This window comes from Fundulus heteroclitus, chromosome 10 (genome assembly GCF_011125445.2).
Source record: "Fundulus heteroclitus isolate FHET01 chromosome 10, MU-UCD_Fhet_4.1, whole genome shotgun sequence".
Taxonomy (NCBI): domain Eukaryota; kingdom Metazoa; phylum Chordata; class Actinopteri; order Cyprinodontiformes; family Fundulidae; genus Fundulus; species Fundulus heteroclitus.
Genome location: NC_046370.1, coordinates 10,373,334 through 10,391,671, shown reverse-complemented (window position 1 = coordinate 10,391,671; position 18,338 = coordinate 10,373,334). Strand labels below are relative to the sequence as shown.

The 18,338-nt window shown below is 38.5% G+C and overlaps 2 protein-coding genes and 2 long non-coding RNA genes across 5 annotated transcripts; 2 read left to right on the top strand and 2 right to left on the bottom strand.

The window, feature by feature from the left end:
* The first annotated feature begins 419 nt into the window (after window positions 1-419).
* On the top strand, window positions 420-4,953 carry LOC118564348 (glutamate dehydrogenase, mitochondrial-like). Its single transcript, XM_036141985.1, has 4 exons — window positions 420-562; window positions 2,734-2,825; window positions 3,147-3,209; window positions 4,011-4,953. Exons 1-4 carry the CDS (start codon window positions 442-444, stop codon window positions 4,128-4,130), a joined length of 396 nt encoding a protein of 131 aa, XP_035997878.1. The 5' UTR covers window positions 420-441; the 3' UTR covers window positions 4,131-4,953.
* On the bottom strand, window positions 872-13,847 carry LOC118564351. 2 transcript variants are annotated; one of them, XR_004931789.1, is made up of 3 exons: window positions 13,227-13,847; window positions 12,467-12,992; window positions 872-937 (listed from the first exon to the last, which is right to left on the bottom strand). It is a non-coding gene; the product is annotated as an uncharacterized LOC118564351 (long non-coding RNA). The 2 variants fall into 2 exon arrangements; XR_004931788.1 differs by lacking the exon at window positions 872-937 and having other exon boundaries at window positions 12,086-12,992; window positions 13,227-13,309; window positions 13,656-13,847.
* On the bottom strand, window positions 1,344-2,726 carry LOC118564352. The gene is made up of 3 exons (XR_004931790.1): window positions 2,114-2,726; window positions 1,685-1,767; window positions 1,344-1,454 (listed from the first exon to the last, which is right to left on the bottom strand). It is a non-coding gene; the product is annotated as an uncharacterized LOC118564352 (long non-coding RNA).
* Window positions 11,953-16,458, top strand: LOC118564349 (glutamate dehydrogenase, mitochondrial-like). The gene is made up of 4 exons (XM_036141986.1): window positions 11,953-12,073; window positions 14,285-14,376; window positions 14,698-14,760; window positions 15,564-16,458. Exons 1-4 carry the CDS (start codon window positions 11,953-11,955, stop codon window positions 15,681-15,683), a joined length of 396 nt encoding a protein of 131 aa, XP_035997879.1. The 3' UTR covers window positions 15,684-16,458.
* Window positions 16,459-18,338: the final 1,880 nt, after the last annotated feature.

Sequence of the window (18,338 nt, the reverse complement as noted above, 5' to 3'; positions counted from 1 at the left end):
TTTGATTTATTTTGGTATAATTGTCAAAGAAAATCAGCAGGCAGGATTTTGATTAAATAGTATCTTTTTATTTGTTAACTATTTACTAGAAAGACAAGCAAAGGAAAATAGGCATTTGTGTTTTTATTCACGTATACATATAAACAGAGAGACAAAAGCAGATGAGGGGATTACAAACTTTAACTGTGAGATGTGAGTACATGTTCACTGGGAGCAAGTTTTAACAAAATTACTTTTTGCTCCACGAAAATGAAGAGTTTAAATGTTCCTGTTCACAGTTTACATATGAAAATAAAGGCAATTATTTCATAGAAAAACCTCTTGTTGAACAGTAATCAAATAAAATCCTAAAATACATCTTTAGTTGCAGAAGACAATTTTTTTTCAAGACAATGAACAAAAATCCGAGGTTACATGATGTTTTCCTTCTTCTTACAGGACATGTACCTGAATGCTGGTGGTGTGACCGTATCGTATTTCGAGTGGCTGAAGAATCTCAATCATGTCAGTTATGGCAGACTGACCTTCAAGTACGAGAGAGACTCCAACTACCACCTTCTCAGTGAGTACAAAACCCTCCCCAATCCCCCCATAACTCCCAGAACATGGTTGTGACACAAAAAAGGTTGTGAGAAAAATCAATAAAGTAATACACCAGATATCATAAGAAGAAGAAAGGTGCGTTCACATTGGCGTTGCAGTGTTGTCACTTTTCGCCGGCCGTTCACATGGTAGGTGACAGCAATTGCACAGCAGGTGACAAGCCAGAATTACAGCAGTAAAATGGCGCTTTCCTTCACCCCACGTCGCAGCCACATCCAGTTCCTGATTGGTTGCCGTGGCACGACACAAAAGTTCAGCTTTGTCAACTTCAACAATTGTGTCGCTAGAATTGCCTCTGTGGCTTCGCTTAGAGCCGCTTTGTGACGCATCGCACCTGTGTGGCACCTGTGCGTATGGATACCATGTAAATCTGTCGCTCGGCTCGATACATTCACGCTCAATGTGAACGCACCTTAATAGCCCGAAATTCCCTGTGTTTCTTATCTCTACAGTGATCTTAAGGGGGGTTGTTTTTGTGGTCACTGTCTTTCAACTTGTGTCTAATTTGTGTTATTTTTTTGATTCAGGTTTAAAACACGACGCAAAAGCGCTCTAAACTTTTTTGCAAATTTTTGTCTTCTTACATCATTCCCATGTATCACACACTTATTGCCTGTAGGATACAACATAATTGTGCCTGCTTTATCTGTTTTCCATTTATAGCAGATTGTATCAGGTGCTCCAAATTTCTCTGTTAAACTTTCTATCCAGTTTTGGGGATTTTCAGCATGAAACATGAGAACGTTTTCACATGTATAAAGAGTTTCTGGGTTCTCTTTCATTTGTTGGGCCCGATCTTTTTGTTTTCGTGCTTTTGAAGCACCATCAGTGTATTCAAATTCCTGCAGCATCTACATTAAAGGGCAAAAACAAGAAAGACATATTAGAAATGTACTTATTACATGATTAAATGGAGCTAAGGTCAGATGTTTTTTGTAACATAAGGTGAGATGCAGTTGGACATAAGGTTCATATGAAAATGGCCTAAGAAGCTTCACACAGTAGGGAATTGAATCAGCTTTTTTTGTTTACTTAATCTGGCTTTTGGACACAGATCACAGTAAAAGTTAGCTGTACTTACGATGTTGGCCATGTTTTGCAGCAGTTTACGTGTCAAACAGAGTGACTTGAGTCAAAGACGTACAGGCCGAGTCCAGCTGTTTCCTGGAAGCACAGAGAGAAACCTCAGAATTGGACTCAAAACCTTTTTACGGATGCAGTACATCTGAGGTTAACCCTTACCGGGCTATCAACACTGTTTTTGTTTTAAAGAACACAAAGGTTACTAAATATTCCCTAAATATTAATTGGTTCAGTGTTATGTGCCTTCCTAAAACAAATATTTAAGAAAGAAATTTCTGAAAATAGGCAAAAAGGACCGAAATTGACAAACGATGTTTGTTAAAACATATGATCGTCTTGGATCTTTACTTTGTTTCTCACAAATCCATTACTATTGCAACAGAAAACAAAATAATAATAGTGTAAACATAAACTCAGATATTCTTACCCAGTTGAATGGTTCAGGTGTGGTTCTGCAAGCAGCATCCAAGAGATGTTGGTGTGTCTCCAGCCTTTTCCTCATTATTTATACCTTCTCTGTATTTGATATGCAGCCAATCATGATCAGGTACAGTCATCTTTCACTGAGTATGATAGGATAGGATAGAAATGTACTTTTGTGGAACAAGTTTAACTTGATCCTCTGGATATGAAATGCAAACGTGTAGCTGGTGTTTAGTTCTTTGTTATTTTCTCTCTGCTGGCTTTGTCATAAAAAATGTGACCCAGGGTTGGTTGACCAGATTTTCCACATTGTTTCTATACCATCTTTCTGTTCCACGTCTTTGATCTAAGAAATAAAAAAGATATCCAACATTTTTATTGGTTATCTTTCAATACTCAGCACTCTGAGCGGACGTTTCTATTGCCCTGCTGTTTAACACGTACTCATCTACTGCAGGTCCAGTTTCTGTCTCCAGTAGTTTCTACTCTTTTCAAAGATAAATGCTGCATTTTTCATAATTTTTACATTTCAGCTAATTTCTGCCAACAAGTCTAATGTGCCATGCCTGTTGCACCACAGAGGGATTTAAAACTAAACTGAACGTTTTTTATTCCCGTCCACAGTGTCTGTGCAGGAGAGTTTAGAGAGGAAGTTTGGAAAGCAGGGAGGACCCATCCCCATCGTTCCTACTGCTGATTTCCAGGCCAGAATTGCTGTGAGTAACATCTGTTCTCCAAAAACTAAAGCCGCTTAAAAACAGGAACTGCTCCCTTGTTACAAAGCAGATATTTTTTACTGGATCTGTACCAGAAAGTCCATATAAAAAGCGTCTGTCTGACACTAAACTCAGTCAGTTGCTCTAAAAGTTTCATATTACTTTTACAGATTTGAGTCTTGATTAAAAGTTTCATTAATTGTTATAACCAGGACTCAGAATGACAACATTGAATAACTTAATAGACGTGAAGTGTAACGTTTCAACAACAGGTGTAATTGTTACTGTTTCCATTGTGTGTTTGATAATTCCTGTTTGCAGGGCGCCTCAGAGAAGGACATCGTTCACTCTGGGCTGGCTTACACGATGGAGCGATCTGCCCGGGTGAGTTTGGCTCCAGTTAGGAAGGCCGATCTGACCAGTTAATATCCTGCTTCAAAAAACAAAATCAAACTTGTTACAGTTCTTTAATTTCTGCAGTTCATGAATCTACAGAAAATCGTTTAAACTAGACTTTTGAAAACGTAATTGAAGGCAATATTAATAATGTGCTGCTTCTTACTTTGTTTCAGCTTATTGAATTCTACATTTGCTGATGATCATTTACTTTTAATAACTTTTAACAACAAAAAGGTTTCAGCTTTCCATTTATGATGTACAGTAAAGGCAGTTTAAATTAAAGCTGGAGCAGTGTAGGAAAAACGAAACTTCAGGATATGATGTGAAGATTAATTTCTGTCTATCCTCCCTTTCCTCCTTGTAGTGTATTGTATTGTTTAAAGCCTCAGCAATGTAGCTTTACCTGCTATAATGCATGTGAACTTGGGTGTTTTCCATTTTTAAATGAGATCTAAAAGAAATCAGGACTCCTTAACATGAAGAATGTGCAGGAACCATGAAAATCAGCCTGTTTTCTAATTACTTGTGTCCCTGAGTCCAAGTTCCAGTAAACTTTACCTTGTCTACTTTTTCCATACAGGAGAGCAGCTTTATTATATTTGTTTGTTTCTAAATATGTGCTGCTTTTCTTGCTGCTTATTGGTTTTGCGCCATTTAAAATGATACAAATATCATCATATTGTAGTGGTGAAATACATATTTTTTCTTTTTTATGTAAAGAAAATCCCATGGGTTTAAGACAAATTAACAATTCCCTCTAACACCTGCCTTCGTCTGACTTTGCAGCAAATCATGCGCACAGCCAGCAAGTACAACCTGGGTCTGGACCTGCGGACGGCCGCCTACGTCAACGCCATCGAGAAGGTCTTCAAGGTCTACAACGAAGCTGGGCTCACCTTCACATAAACGGCCCCTCCTGAACGTGCACTGTTCTCCTCTTCCTCCGCTCTTCATCCCTCTCTCCAGCTTCCCTCTACCTCCTCAAACAGCCTTCTGAACATATCACTGTTTACCACACATGCATCCACAGCCGTGCGTTTTCCCCTGCGATATTTGTGCAGCCGTAGAGAAGCCGCCCTGTTCTTGTTCCCGCCTGAAGTTAACCTGAGTTGGAGCGGAGATCTGTGTTTGTAAAGAAGCGAAGGACTCTGTCGCTCCTTCCGCAGTCAGATTAACGTTAATGTTTTCTTTTGGCAGCCATGTTTTCTTTTGGCAGCCATATTCACGGCGTACATGTCGTAGTTGCTGGATGCACGCGTGACCTGCGTGTTGCAGCCGTTTCTGTTGACAGCACTGCTGATGCCTTATTTCAGAAAGACGTCAGACCTTAAAAGGGAACTGACCACTCTAGACTAATGTTGATTAAAAGGGATTTAGGTTTAACTCCATTAGCAAGATTAGTCATTTTAATCTTTCTGATGAAAAGATTAGGGATAAGGTTTCTAAATTTTACGAAATTTTTATTTCATAAGTGTTTTTACTGTCCTCTTCTTGATTCTTGAGCTTTCTCTGTTGCTTTAGCTTAAGTGCAGCTTCCCCCGACTCCTCCGCCGGCCGCTAAGGAGGAGCGGAGGTGGGCGAGCAGTCACTGTGATCGCCCTGTTAGAGTTCTCCTCAGTTTAACCGTCCTGTTCTGCTGCAACGAAAAGAATTTTGGAGGAAATTACTTTTTATTTTTATTGCATTCAGTTTTTTTTTTGGAAAACAAATAAAATGTTCATAAAAAGTCGAGTGTTTTTCTTTGTTCTCCTCCTAGAACAGCTTTTATCAGCTCATGCATGACATATATACATAAGAAGGTTCTGGCACATTTCCAGTAGGTTTTCTCTAGATACTGTAGATTTTATGCAAAATTAACTTTTTGCAAATTTTTGCACTCTCAACTGCTCCTAGTAATAGTAAAAAAAAAAACATCCACCTGTTTTGCTGTCTGGAGAACGAACAGTTTCAAAAACCTCCCGATTATTATGTCACAGTTGGTGCTAGCCCCGCCCCTCACTTAGCAACTCAAGCGGAGCTTCGCCCACTTCAGCCTGTTTTACCGCTGTATATGCTGTACAACAGCTGTTCGGCATGAACTTGATTTTTATTTAGCACAAACAAATGCTAAAGGTGCATTCACACGGAGCGCAAATTTGTCAGGCCGAGAAACAGATTTACATGACATCCCTACACAGGTGCCACATGGGAGTGGTGTGTCGCAAAGCTCTAAGCAAGTCCACAGAGGCAATTCTGGCGACGCAAAACGCGTGATTCTGGCGTTTAAAGCGAAGTCAGAGCGACACGAGACCTATGATGGAGGCAAAGTGAGGCAAATCTGAGCTTGTCGCCTCAACCAATCAGGAACTGGATGTGGCTGTGACGTGGTGCGAAGGACTGCCTCAGGGTTTGTATCTGTTTGCAGCTTTTTACGTATAAACTATAAACATTGAGTTGGGGGTGAGGCCAGCTACAGCTTATTTGCATAAAAGTGAAAACGACTCATTGTGAAAGAAGTTAAAAAATAGGCAGAACTGAGGAGGGGAAATCATGTTCTGAGAATGAATTTGTGCAAAAAATGTCATCATGAACATACTTTCTACAGCCCACAGACCTATCCTTATGTAGAGGGTTGGAATTTTGTAGAAGTAAAAACGGGCACCCCATACAATTTAATTTGCTTTACATAAAATACACAAATATTTATGCTGTACCATCTTAACTGAAAAATGAGTGGCCGCTATATCTATGCTTGCCACCAGAGGGCGCACAATACGCAACTGATAGAGTTGACGTTTTTTTTGTGCGAGACTTCCGGTTTGTTACTTCCTCTGCATTAGCTGAAAAGCGGCTAATGCAACAAGACTTTGTATCTAATTACTTTTCATTGTAACTTTGAGGAAGACCGGGATAGTTTGTACAGTTAGAGATTGTCATATTAACTGGTGTAAAACAAGGGTTTACGTGGAGCAGGAGTGTTTTAATCACTGACCGTGTACAAGAGCTGTGGATGCGAGGCGCCTTACGACCTTTACACCCAGCAGAAGAATGAAAAATCCCTTCTCCTGTGGTTAAAATCTTTAAATTTGTAGAAGTGAGCGTAGGCTATGTTTGTACTTTTCATTTTGTGGACAAAAAGACCTTCAGAAGACCACACAATACCAGAAAAATGGCTACAAAATTCCAATAAAAACTCCAAGGAGTCTGTGTCAAAAGGAGAGCAGACAGGTAAGCTAAGGGATGTTTATGATAGCCAACTTTAACTCTAATTCCATAGTTTGTGCCCATCTTGATAAAACATATTTTCTCACATGAAGCCAGCCATCTTTTAGGTTTGTTTTCTCAGTATATTATTATCTGTATATTTTTCATCCCTGCTGTTAGGCCTATGGGGTTCCGTATGTAAAGTTATACAACGAAAGATTTACAGCAAAATATATTTAGCCTGTTATAAGAGATAAAAGGTAGGGTTCATTTTTCATATTTTTGTTATTTATAAATTTATACACAAGTCATAGTTCCAAATTAAATATTTAATTAGCAAGCTAAATATTTAGCTCCATAGTAAACGTTTAGTTTGTAAACTAGACATTTAATTTGGGGCTAAATATTTAGTTTGGGACTATCTGATTGGCCTAAACCGCAGAGAGGAGAGACATTCAGCGTAGATGAACACACAGAGCTTAGCTAAAACGAAACATAACCCTTCATTCCTTTCCTTTTCATCACACTCATCACACTGGTATATTTGGTATAAGATCCACACCCAAAAACTTCCAGTTTCTCATAATTACATGCATACTAGTTTCCCAAAGCTTATCTCACACATAAGGGAAGAATTGATTTTTATTCATTTTATCTCTATGTTCTAAGTGGCTTTAAATACTCAAAAAGACTTTAAAACTCTTCAATAATGTTCAGGCTTGTATTGCATCATCTACATTTGTTTGTAGAGAATTTTCCAAGTTAAATATTTAATTATCAAGCTAAATATTTAGCTCCATAGTAAACGTTTAGTTTGTAAACTAAACATTTAATTTGGGGCTAAATATTTAGTTTGAAAACTAAAGAGGAAGCATCATGAATCCCCTTTTAAAGTATGAAAATGTGCTTTTAGCATTTTCAAGGGTCAGGAAATACTTCTAAGTGTATCATTACGCATATTTGGACAGGTGGAGGTCAACCTGAAATCTTGTTTATGACAATTCCTCAGCAACAGTAACAATTACCTCTCTATGGCTATTGCTGAGGTCTTTCCATATTAGCATTGTAGCAACAAGCACCTGTTTTCTCTACATCAGCAAACAGCCCAAACTCCAGCTTGTACAGGGATGGTCAAAATTGTTGGTGATCAGTTAATCATGTCCATTAATTATAAACTTATGTGTAGATATTTTCATTATATGGAAAAGCTCAGGTTAGTCAGATTAGATGGAGATTACTTGTCAACATCAAGCTTCAAATCTCACCATAGATTCTCACTTGAGTTTATGTCCACTACTCCAGGCTACAAATTCTTCAGTCTTTTACAAGTTTTATTCCAGGATTGAGCTGTTTCCTTCAACTCCATGTCCCTGCCAAAGAAATGCATCCCTTTCCTTTACCATGTTTAATGATTGAGGCGATCTGTTCACTGAGTCAGTTTTGATGTCATATAGCATTTCCATCTGAACCAAGAAGTTATTTATTTATTTATTTATTTATTTTTGTCTGCTTCTTCCAAATACCAAATTTTGTATCACACACCTTAATACAGGTTAACACATATATTTTTTAAAGCTTTACTTTTTGACACCTTGTTTGTAAATCACATTTTAAACCGGCTCCACAACAAATCAAGACGTCGACACCATAGCTGGATTTCAACAAAACCTTTTTTTTTTTTTTTTATTTCCACATTTACCGTTTATAAAATCAGCGATTATGACGTGATGCCAACTTAAACACAGTGCGTGACTCGGGTTAGTCGTGTGTTGTGTGGAGGGCGTTTGTGTTTCTATTTCTCTGAAGTGTTTGTGTCTCTGTGTGTGTTTTGAATGGGGGCGTCGTTGATCTGTAAGGCAACATGCAGTCGTCAGTTTCTGTTGACTTCAAATTAAAAAATGCACACACGCTTTTCTGGCTGGACCTCCTCTAATGTGACACACACACACACGTACGCACACTCGTAAAGCGATGAATGCTGATCCTGGGTGGATAATTGATGGTGTGATGCTCAGCGATGGGGAAAGGGACTATCTGATTGGCCTAAACAGCAGAGAGGAGAGACATTCAGCGTAGATGAACACACAGAGCTTAGCTAAAACAAAACATAACCCTTCATTCCTTTCCTTTTCATCACACTCATCACACTGGTATATTTGGTAAAAGATCCACACCCAAAAACTTCCAGTTTCTCATAATTACATGCATACTAGTTTCCCAAAGCTTATCTCACACATAAGGGAAGAATTGATTTTTATTCATTTTATGTCTCTGTTCTAAGTGGCTTTAAACACTCAAAAAGACTTTAAAACTCTTTAATAATTTTCGGGCTTTTAATGCCTCATCTGCTTTGTTTGTAGAGCATTTTCTGTTGAAATGAGCTCATCTATTACTAGAAGTGAGCGCTTTTCTTTCTGCCCAAGTGATTTCAACTCATAACCTAAAATATCCAGATAAAAATTCAATTTCTGTTTAAACAGATGAAGCAAATAGAATTTGACGCTCATAAACCAGTCATGATTGAGGTAATATGAGTAATTTCTTAGCTCAATAGGTCAAATTAACAAAAATATAATAATCTGTATTTTTCATGTTTACTAATCGTTGATTTTGAAGGATGAAACGTTAGTTGTGTTGGAAAATGTTTTATCTTAAATCTAATAGTGCTTAAGTAGAAGGCAACTGGCCTTCCTCTCTTGCTTTTTGGAGATGTTTCTCCCTCTCATCCATCAGGATCCTTCAAGTCTGGACCTGGTTGGAAGAATCAAGCTTATAACTTGCAGTCAGAACAATCCCTCTAAGTTAAGATCACTAATCGGGCCACTAAGGTCACATGACTCACTGGACAAACCTCGATTTGGTTCAATGTTTGGTTCGTTGTCGCTTAACGACCCAAACATTTCACCTAACGATGTCAGCATACGTGTCCTGGTCAAAAGTTTCAAGGTGTGACTGACTGTGAGACTGCTTGAGGAGACACTTAAGATACTTGATTCAGAAGGTCTTCAGCTTCGAGTTCATGGTTTTCCAAATGCTCGCTGCTTGCGTACGCTTGATGGTTTTCATTAAAACAGCTCACGCTGAAGGTCAGATAAGAGATTGTCCAGTTGTACAAGTTGCAGGGAAGCTTCCTCTTCGCCCAAATCTAACCAAACCAAAGCAAACTGATTGTTGAACGCCCAAAGATCTGTCCCCCCCTGCCCCGACTCTGCAGACACAAACACGTCACGGCATGGACCGACGTCTGAAAGTGCTCATGCATAACATCACATTGCATTGTGCATCACTTCTACTGCGCTAACTGTGTTTCTAAATGCTGAAGCGGACACATACACACAAAGCCGGACTTTGCGACACGTAACAGCCGTCCTATAGAGAACACCATGGGGAACACCTGCTCATGCATTCTACTGACACAAACTGAAGCGCGGGCCTTTAAAGCATGAATCCCTGCTGAAAACACATGCACACAAGCTTGGACATGGACACACGGCCTGCAGCACACGCACACACCCTCTCCTGGTATTCCTTCGGTTTCACAATGACTTCAATAAACCAAAAATTACCTGAAACACAAACTCAACAGAGCAGCTACTGAAGATGTTTATGTTTACCTGATATTTGTTTATAATTAGAAACAAAATGTCTTTTACAATAAAATTATCCTTTTTTTTGTCCCCAAATTTGAAATGATCTGTATCAGCAGCAAATTTACAGCTAAACTAAAACACATGTATACTCAACCAAAAAAAAAATCTCCTCTACTGATTTGAATAACAAGAAGATAACACTTTCTTATCAGATACATTTTCTAAATTATGAGCTTAATTGCCTTTTACCAACTGGGTTTGTCCTAATAAAGCAACAATAATGATATGTCCTCCTCTTTAATAGGAAATATTTCCACGGTTTCGAAAATGGTGTCGAACATACAGCATTATTCTCAGTATTGTTATCGTTTGTAGGGTTTAAAATTTTAGTATTGTGACGACCCTCTTTCCTATGCTGCTCACCTTTACATGTTTAACTATTCAAATGATGTAGGACTAATTTCCACAAGTCATGAACCATTGTCCAGATCTGATAAAAGGTTTATAGCTACATTATATGCTTAAAAAACCCACAAAAAAAACATTCGATCATGATAAAAAAAATGTTATCCTCATAATGTTTTGATTTTTCTTTTTGTAGATAAATATAGCCCCAGCGCCAGTCACGATTAGCAGATATAACAGACGTGGCGTCATCTAGCGACTATATCACAGAACTATCATAATGCCGGTTTGCTTAATTAATAAATCAATATTAAATAATGCCGGCTCAAGCCTGACCTTCTGCAATGCCTCGCAGTAAAGTGGCAGCTTGGCGTGATCAAAGACCAAACATTATTAATTAATTAAAATGATCTACAGCAACTCTAGGAGCCTCATATCAGAACATTTACTCACGTCAGTCAAGTCTGTGGTCACATCTGAGCCTCGGCAGTTTTAGTGTCCGCTTCAGTGAACACCAATGATCATACAATATTCCCAGAGACATTTCAGTCTTTTCCCTATTTAAATAATTGTTTTGTGTTTTTTTTCCACTGGATATTGGACCATTCTTCATTGTTTCGCTGGGAGGTTCTAATGGTCATTAGTCGCCAACTTGTTTTAACCACTGCTGTGCATGCGCAGTATGTACTTCCGTTAAAATCGTAAATAATTACGAAAGGCTATATTTACTTACAAACTGAGCAAAAACAAAGCATAAAGCTTCAAAATTGCAACCAATACGCCAGCAGGATGTGATAATGTTTCATAAAAGCTTTGTATGCAACCAGAGTGAGCTATGGATGTATAAATAATAAAAAAAAGTCAAATAACGTGGCTATGCACCTTTAGCTGTGCATTAAAGGCTAAATCCTCCAAGAGGAAACTGAAAGTTCACAGAAGGATTTTTGTTCTGACTGAAAATACTCAATGTTCTGCGCTTTATGGAGACTTGTTGAAATCTGTTCTGTCCAGTTTTCAGTCTGAGGAGAATATTAACCTTTTTTTAATGTTAAGAGTTTCTTTCAAAATAAATACAAGATATTTAAAAATTCATGTCCTGTGCTCTACCGTTTGATTTATTTTGGTATAATTGTCAAAGAAAATCAGCAGGCAGGATTTTGAGCAAATAGTATCTTTTTATTTGTTAACTATTTACTAGAAAGATAAACAAAGGAAAATAGGCATTTTGTGTTTTTATTTACGTATACATATAAACACAGAGACAAAAGCAGATGAGGGGATTACAAACTTTAACTGTGAGATGTGAGTACATGTTCACTGGGAGCAAGTTTTAACAAAATTACTTTTTGCTCCACGAAAATGAAGAGTTTAAATGTTCCTGTTCACAGTTTACATATGAAAATAAAGGCAATTATTTCATAGAAAAACCTCTTGTTGAACAGTAATCAAATAAAATCCTAAAATACATCTTTAGTTGCAGAAGACAATTTTTTTTCAAGACAATGAACAAAACCCGAGGTTACATGATGTTTTCCTTCTTCTTGCAGGACATGTACCTGAATGCTGGTGGTGTGACCGTATCGTATTTCGAGTGGCTGAAGAATCTCAATCATGTCAGTTATGGCAGACTGACCTTCAAGTACGAGAGAGACTCCAACTACCACCTTCTCAGTGAGTACAAAACCCTCCCCAATCCCCCCATAACTCCCAGAACATGGTTGTGACACAAAAAAGGTTGTGAGAAAAATCAATAAAGTAATCCACCAGATATCATAAGAAGAAGAAAGGTGCGTTCACATTGGTGCCGCAGTGTTGTCACTTTTTGCCGGCTGTTCGCATGGTAGGCGACAGCAATTGCACAGCAGGTGACAAGCCAGAATTACAGCAGTAAAATGGAGCTTTCCTTCACCCCACGTCACAGCCACATCCAGTTCCTGATTGGTTGCCGTGGCACGACACAAAAGTTCAGCTTTATCAACTCCAACAACTGTGGCTGTGTCAACAACTGTGTCGCTAGAATTGCCTCTGTGGCTTCGCTTAGAGCCGTTTTGTGACGCATCGCACCTGTATACCATGTAAATCTGTTGCTTGGCTCAGATTATTCACGCTCAATGTGAACGCACCTTAATAGCCCGAAATTCCCTGATATTTTATTTAAGTGTTTTTTTATCTCTACAATTATCTTAAGGGGGGTTGTTTTTGTCGTCACTGGCTGTCAACTTGTTGTCTAATTTGTGTTATTTGTTCGATTCCGGATGTTTCCAACACGATCCAAAAGCGCTCCAAACCTGTTTAAAAATCCTTGTCTTTTTTCATCCTTCCCATATATCACACACTTCTTGGTTTTACGATATAACTGAATGGTGCCTGCATCGTTTGTTTTCCATATATAGTAACTGTCAGTTGTTTCAGGGTTTCTTCCAAATTCCTCTGTTAAACTCTCTCTCCAGATTTCTGGATCTTCAGTGTGAAACACGAGACTGTTTCCATATGTATAAAGAGTTTCTGGGTTCTCTTCCATTTGTTGGGCCCGTTCTCTTTGTTTTCGTGCTTTTGAAGCACCATCAGTGTATTCAAATTCCTGTGGCATCTACATTAAAGGGCAAAAACAAGAAAGACATATTAGAAATGTACTTATTACATGATTAAATGGAGCTAAGGTCAGATGTTTTTTGTAACATAAAGTGAGATGCAGTTGGACATAAGGTTTATATGAAAATGGCCTAAGAAGCTTCACACAGTAGGGAATTGAATCAGCTTTTTTTTTTTTTTTACTTAATCTGGCTTTTGGACACAGATCACAGTAAAAGTTAGCTGTACTTACGATGTTGGCCATGTTTTGCAGCAGTTTACGTGTCAAACAGAGTGACTTGAGTCAAAGACGTACAGGCCGAGTCCAGCTGTTTCCTGGAAGCACAGAGAGAAACCTCAGAATTGGACTCAAAACCTTTTTACGGATACAGTACATCTGAATTTAACCCTTACCGGGCTACCAACACTGTTTTTGTTTTAAAGAACACAAAGGTTACTAAATATTCCCTAAATATTAATTGGTTCAGTGTTATGTGCCTTCCTAAAACAAATATTTAAGAAAGAAATTTCTGAAAATAGGCAAAAAGGACCGAAATTGACAAATGATGTTTGTTAAAACATATGATAGTCTTGGATCTTTACTTTGTTTCTCACAAATCCATTACTATTGTAACAGAAAACAAAATAATAATAGTGTAAACATAAACTCAGATATTCTTACCCAGTTGAATGGTTCAGGTGTGGTTCTGCCAGCAGCATCCAAGAGATGTTGGTGTGTCTCCAGCTTTTTCCTCATTATTTATACCTTCTCTGTATTTGATATGCAGCCAATCATGATCAGGTACAGTCATCTTTCACTGAGTATGATAGGATAGGATAGAAATGTACTTTTGTAGAACAAGTTTAACTTGATCCTCTGGATATCAAATGCAAACGTGTAGGTGGTGTTTAGTTCTTTGTTATTTTCTCTCTGCTGGCTTTGTCATAAAAAATGTGACCCAGGGTTGGTTGACCAGATTTTCCACATTGTTTCTATCCAAACCTTTTGTTCCACGTCTTTGATCTAAGAAATAAAACATAACATAAAAAAAAGATAAAAATAAAACATTAGTTATCTTTCAATACTCAGCACTGTGGGGCAGACATTTCTATTGCCCTGCTGTGTAACACGTACTCATCTACTGCAGGTCCAGTTTCTGTCTCCTGTAGTTTCTACTCTTTTCAAAGATAAATGCTGCATCTTTCATAATTTTTACATTTCAGGTAATTTCTGCCAACAAGTCTTATGTGTCATGCCTGCCGCACCACAGAGGGATTTAAAACTAAACTAAACTGAACTCCCCCCCACAGTGTCTGTGCAGGAGAGTTTAGAGAGGAAGTTTGGAAAGCAGGGAGGACCCATCCCCATCGTTCCTACTGCTGATTTCCAGGCCAGAATTGCTGTGAGTAACATCTGTTCTCCAAAAACTAAAGCAGCTTAAAAACAGGAACTGCTCCCTTGTTACAAAGCAGATATTTTTTACTGGATCTGTACCAGAAAGTCCATATAAAAAGTGTCTGTCTGACACTAAACTCAGTCAGTTGCTCTAAAAGTTTCATATTACTTTTACAGATTTGAGTCTTGATTAAAAGTTTCATTAATTGTTATAACCAGGACTCAGAATGACAACATTGAATAACTTAATAGACGTGAAGTGTAACGTTTCAACAACAGGTGTAATTGTTACTGTTTCCATTGTGTGTTTGATAATTCCTGTTTGCAGGGCGCCTCAGAGAAGGACATCGTTCACTCTGGGCTGGCTTACACGATGGAGCGATCTGCCCGGGTGAGTTTGGCTCCAGTTAGGAAGGCCGATCTGACCAGTTAATATCACGCTTCAAAAAAACAAAATCAAAACTTGCTACAGTTCTTTAATTTCTGCAGTTCATGAATCTACAGAAAATCGTTTAAACGAGACTTTTGAAAACGTAATTGAAGGCAATATTAATAATGTGCTGCTTCTTACTTTGTTTCAGCTTATTGAATTCTACATTTGCTGATGATCATTTACTTTTAATAACTTTTAACAACAAAAAGGTTTCAGCTTTCCATTTATGATGTACAGTAAAGGCAGTTTAAATTAAAGCTGGAGCAGTGTAGGAAAAACAAAACTTCAGGATATGATGTGAAGATTAATTTCTGTTTATCCTCCCTTTCCTCCTTGTAGTGTAGTGTATTGTTTAAAGCCTCAGCAATGTAGCTTTACCTGCTATAATGCATGTGAACTTGGGTGTTTTCCATTTTTAAATGAGATCTAAAAGAAATCAGGACTCCTTAACATGAAGAATGTGCAGGAACCATGAAAATCAGCCTGTTTTCTAATTACTTGTGTCCCTGAGTCCAAGTTCCAGTAAACTTTACCTTGTCTACTTTTTCCATACAGGAGAGCAGCTTTATTATATTTGTTTGTTTCTAAATATTTGCTGCTTTTCTTGCTGTATATTGGTTTTGCGCCAGTTAAAATGATACAAATATCATCATATTGTAGTGATGAAATACATATTTTTTCTTTTTTATGTAAAGAAAATCCCATGGGTTTAAGACAAATTAACAATTCCCTCTAACACCTGCCTTCGTCTGACTTTGCAGCAAATCATGCGCACAGCCAGCAAGTACAACCTGGGTCTGGACCTGCGGACGGCCGCCTACGTCAACGCCATCGAGAAGGTCTTCAAGGTCTACAACGAAGCTGGGCTCACCTTCACATAAACGGCCCCTCCTGAACGTGCACTGTTCTCCTCTTCCTCCGCTCTTCATCCCTCTCTCCAGCTTCCCTCTACCTCCTCAAACAGCCTTCTGAACATATCACCGTTTACCACACATGCATCCACAGCCGTGCGTTTTCCCCTGCGATATTTGTGCAGCCGTAGAGAAGCCGCCCTGTTCTTGTTCCCGCCTGAAGTTAACCTGAGTTGGAGCGGAGACCTGTGTTTGTAAAGAAGCGAAGGACTCTGTCGCTCCTTCCGCAGTCAGATTAACGTTAATGTTTTCTTTTGGCAGCCATATTCACGGCGTACATGTCGTAGTTGCTGGATGCACGTGTGACCTGCGTGTTGCAGCCGTTTCTGTTGACAGCACTGCTGATGCCTTATTTCAGAAAGACGTCAGACCTTAAAAGGGAACTGACCACTCTAGACTAATGTTGATTAAAAGGGATTTAGGTTTAACTCCATTAGCAAGATTAGTCATTTTAATCTTTCTGATGAAAAGATTAGGGATAAGGTTTCAAAATTTTAGGACATTTTTATTTCATAAGTGTTTTTACTGTCCTCTTCTTGATTCTTGAGCTTTCTCTGTTGCTTTAGCTTAAGTGCAGCTTCCCCCGACTCCTCCGCCGGCCGCTAAGGAGGAGCGGAGGTGGGCGAGCAGTCACTGTGACCTCCCTGTTAGAGTTCTCCTCAGTTTAACCGTCCTGTTCTGCTGCAACGAAAAGAATTTTGGAGGAAATTACTTTTTATTTTTATTGCATTCAGTTTTTTTTTTTGGAAAACAAATAAAATGTTCATAAAAAGTCGAGTGTTTTTCTTTGTTCTCCTCCTAGAACAGCTTTTATCAGCTCATGCATGACATATATACATAAGAAGGTTCTGGGACATTCCAGTAGCTTTTCTCTAGATACTGTAGGAGACCTATTATGCAAAATTAACCTTTTAAGTTTTTGTACTTCCATTTGGGTCTCAACTGCTTCTAAAAACAGTCAAAAAAAAGATCCACCTGTTTTTTGTTTTGTTTTTTGTTGCACTAAGAAAATGTTTTGTTGTCTGGAGAACGAACGGTTTCAAAAACCTCCCGATTACTATGTCACAGTTGGTGCCAGACCCGCCCCTCACTTAGCAACTCAAGTGGAGCTTCGCCCACTTCAGCCTGTTTTACCGCTGTATATGCTGTACAACAGCTGTTCGGCATGAACTTGATTTTTATTTAGCACAAACAAACGCTAAAGGTGCATTCACATGGAGTGCAAATTTGTCAGGCCGAGAAACAGATTTACATGAAATTCCTACACAGGTGCCACACCGGAGTGATGTGTCTCAAAGCTCTAAGCAAGTCCACAGAGGCAATTCTGGCGACGCAAAATGCGTGATTCTGGCGATTAAAGCGAGATCAGAGTGACACGAGACCTATGATGGAGGCAAAGTGAGGCAAATCTGAGCTTGTCGCCTCAACCAATCAGGAACTGGATGTAGCTGTGACGTGGTGCGAAGGACTGCCTGAGGGTTGTACCCATTTGTATCTGTTTGTAGCTTTTTATGTATAAAATTTAAACATTGAGTTGAGGGCGAGGCCTCAACTCAACTCTTATTTGCATAAAAGTGAAAACAGCTTATTGTGAAAGAAGTTCAAAAATAGGCAGAACTGAGGAGGGGAACTCATTTTCTGAGAATGATTTTGTGCAAAAAATGAACATGCTTTCTACGTTGGAATTTTGTAGATGTAAAAACGGGCACCCCATACAATTTAATTTTATTTGCTTTACATAAAATACACAAATATTTATACAGTACCATCTTAACTGAAAAATGAGTGGCCGCTATATCTATGCTTGCCACCAGAGGGCGCACAATACGCAACTGATAGAGTTGACGTTTTTTTGTGCGAGACTTCCGGTTTGTTACTTCCTCTGCATTAGCTAGCTAGCTGAAAAGCGGCTAATGCAACAAGACTTTGTATCTAATTACTTTTCATTGTAACTTTGAGGAAGACCGAGATAGTTTGTACAGTTAGAGATTGTCATATTAACTGGTGTAAAACAAAGGTTTACGTGGAGCAGGAGTGTTTTAATCACTGACCGTGTACAAGAGCTGTGGATGCGAGGCGCCTTACGACCTTTACACCCAGCAGAAGAATGAAAAATCCCTTCTCCTGTGGTTAAAATCTTTAAATTTGTAGAAGTGAGCGTAGGCTATGTTTGTACTTTTCATTTTGTGGACAAAAAGACCTTCAGAAGACCACACAATACCAGAAAAATGGCTGGGCTACGATGTTCCATTAAAAACTCCAAGGAGTCTGTGTCAAAAGGAGAGCAGACAGGTAAGCTAAGGGATGTTTTAGATAGCCAACTTTAACTTGAATTCCATATTTTGTGTCCATCTTGATAAAACGTATTTTCTCACAAGAAGCCAGCCGTCTTTTAGGTTTTTTTTCTCGCAGTATATTATCTGTATATTTTTTATCCTTGCTGTTAGGCCTATGGGGTTCCGTTTGTAAAATTATACAATGAAAGATTTATGGCAAAATATAATTAGCCTGTCATAAGAGATAAAAGGCAGGGTTCATTTTTTCATATTTTTGTTATTCATAAATTTATAAACAAGTCATAGTTCCAAGTTAAATATTTAATTAGCATGCTAAATATTTAGCTCC

Bases quoted from the DNA above. Each gene is read 5' to 3' on its own strand.
- LOC118564348 (XM_036141985.1), top strand. From the start codon at position 442: ATGTACCTGAATGCTGGTGGTGTGACCGTATCGTATTTCGAGTGGCTG. The intron at 2,826-3,146 runs GTGAGTAACATC...TCCTGTTTGCAG, and splicing joins ATTTCCAGGCCAGAATTGCT to GGCGCCTCAGAGAAGGACAT. The intron at 3,210-4,010 runs GTGAGTTTGGCT...CTGACTTTGCAG, and splicing joins CGATGGAGCGATCTGCCCGG to CAAATCATGCGCACAGCCAG.
- LOC118564349 (XM_036141986.1), top strand. From the start codon at position 11,953: ATGTACCTGAATGCTGGTGGTGTGACCGTATCGTATTTCGAGTGGCTG. The intron at 12,074-14,284 runs GTGAGTACAAAA...TCCCCCCCACAG, and splicing joins CTCCAACTACCACCTTCTCA to TGTCTGTGCAGGAGAGTTTA. The intron at 14,761-15,563 runs GTGAGTTTGGCT...CTGACTTTGCAG, and splicing joins CGATGGAGCGATCTGCCCGG to CAAATCATGCGCACAGCCAG.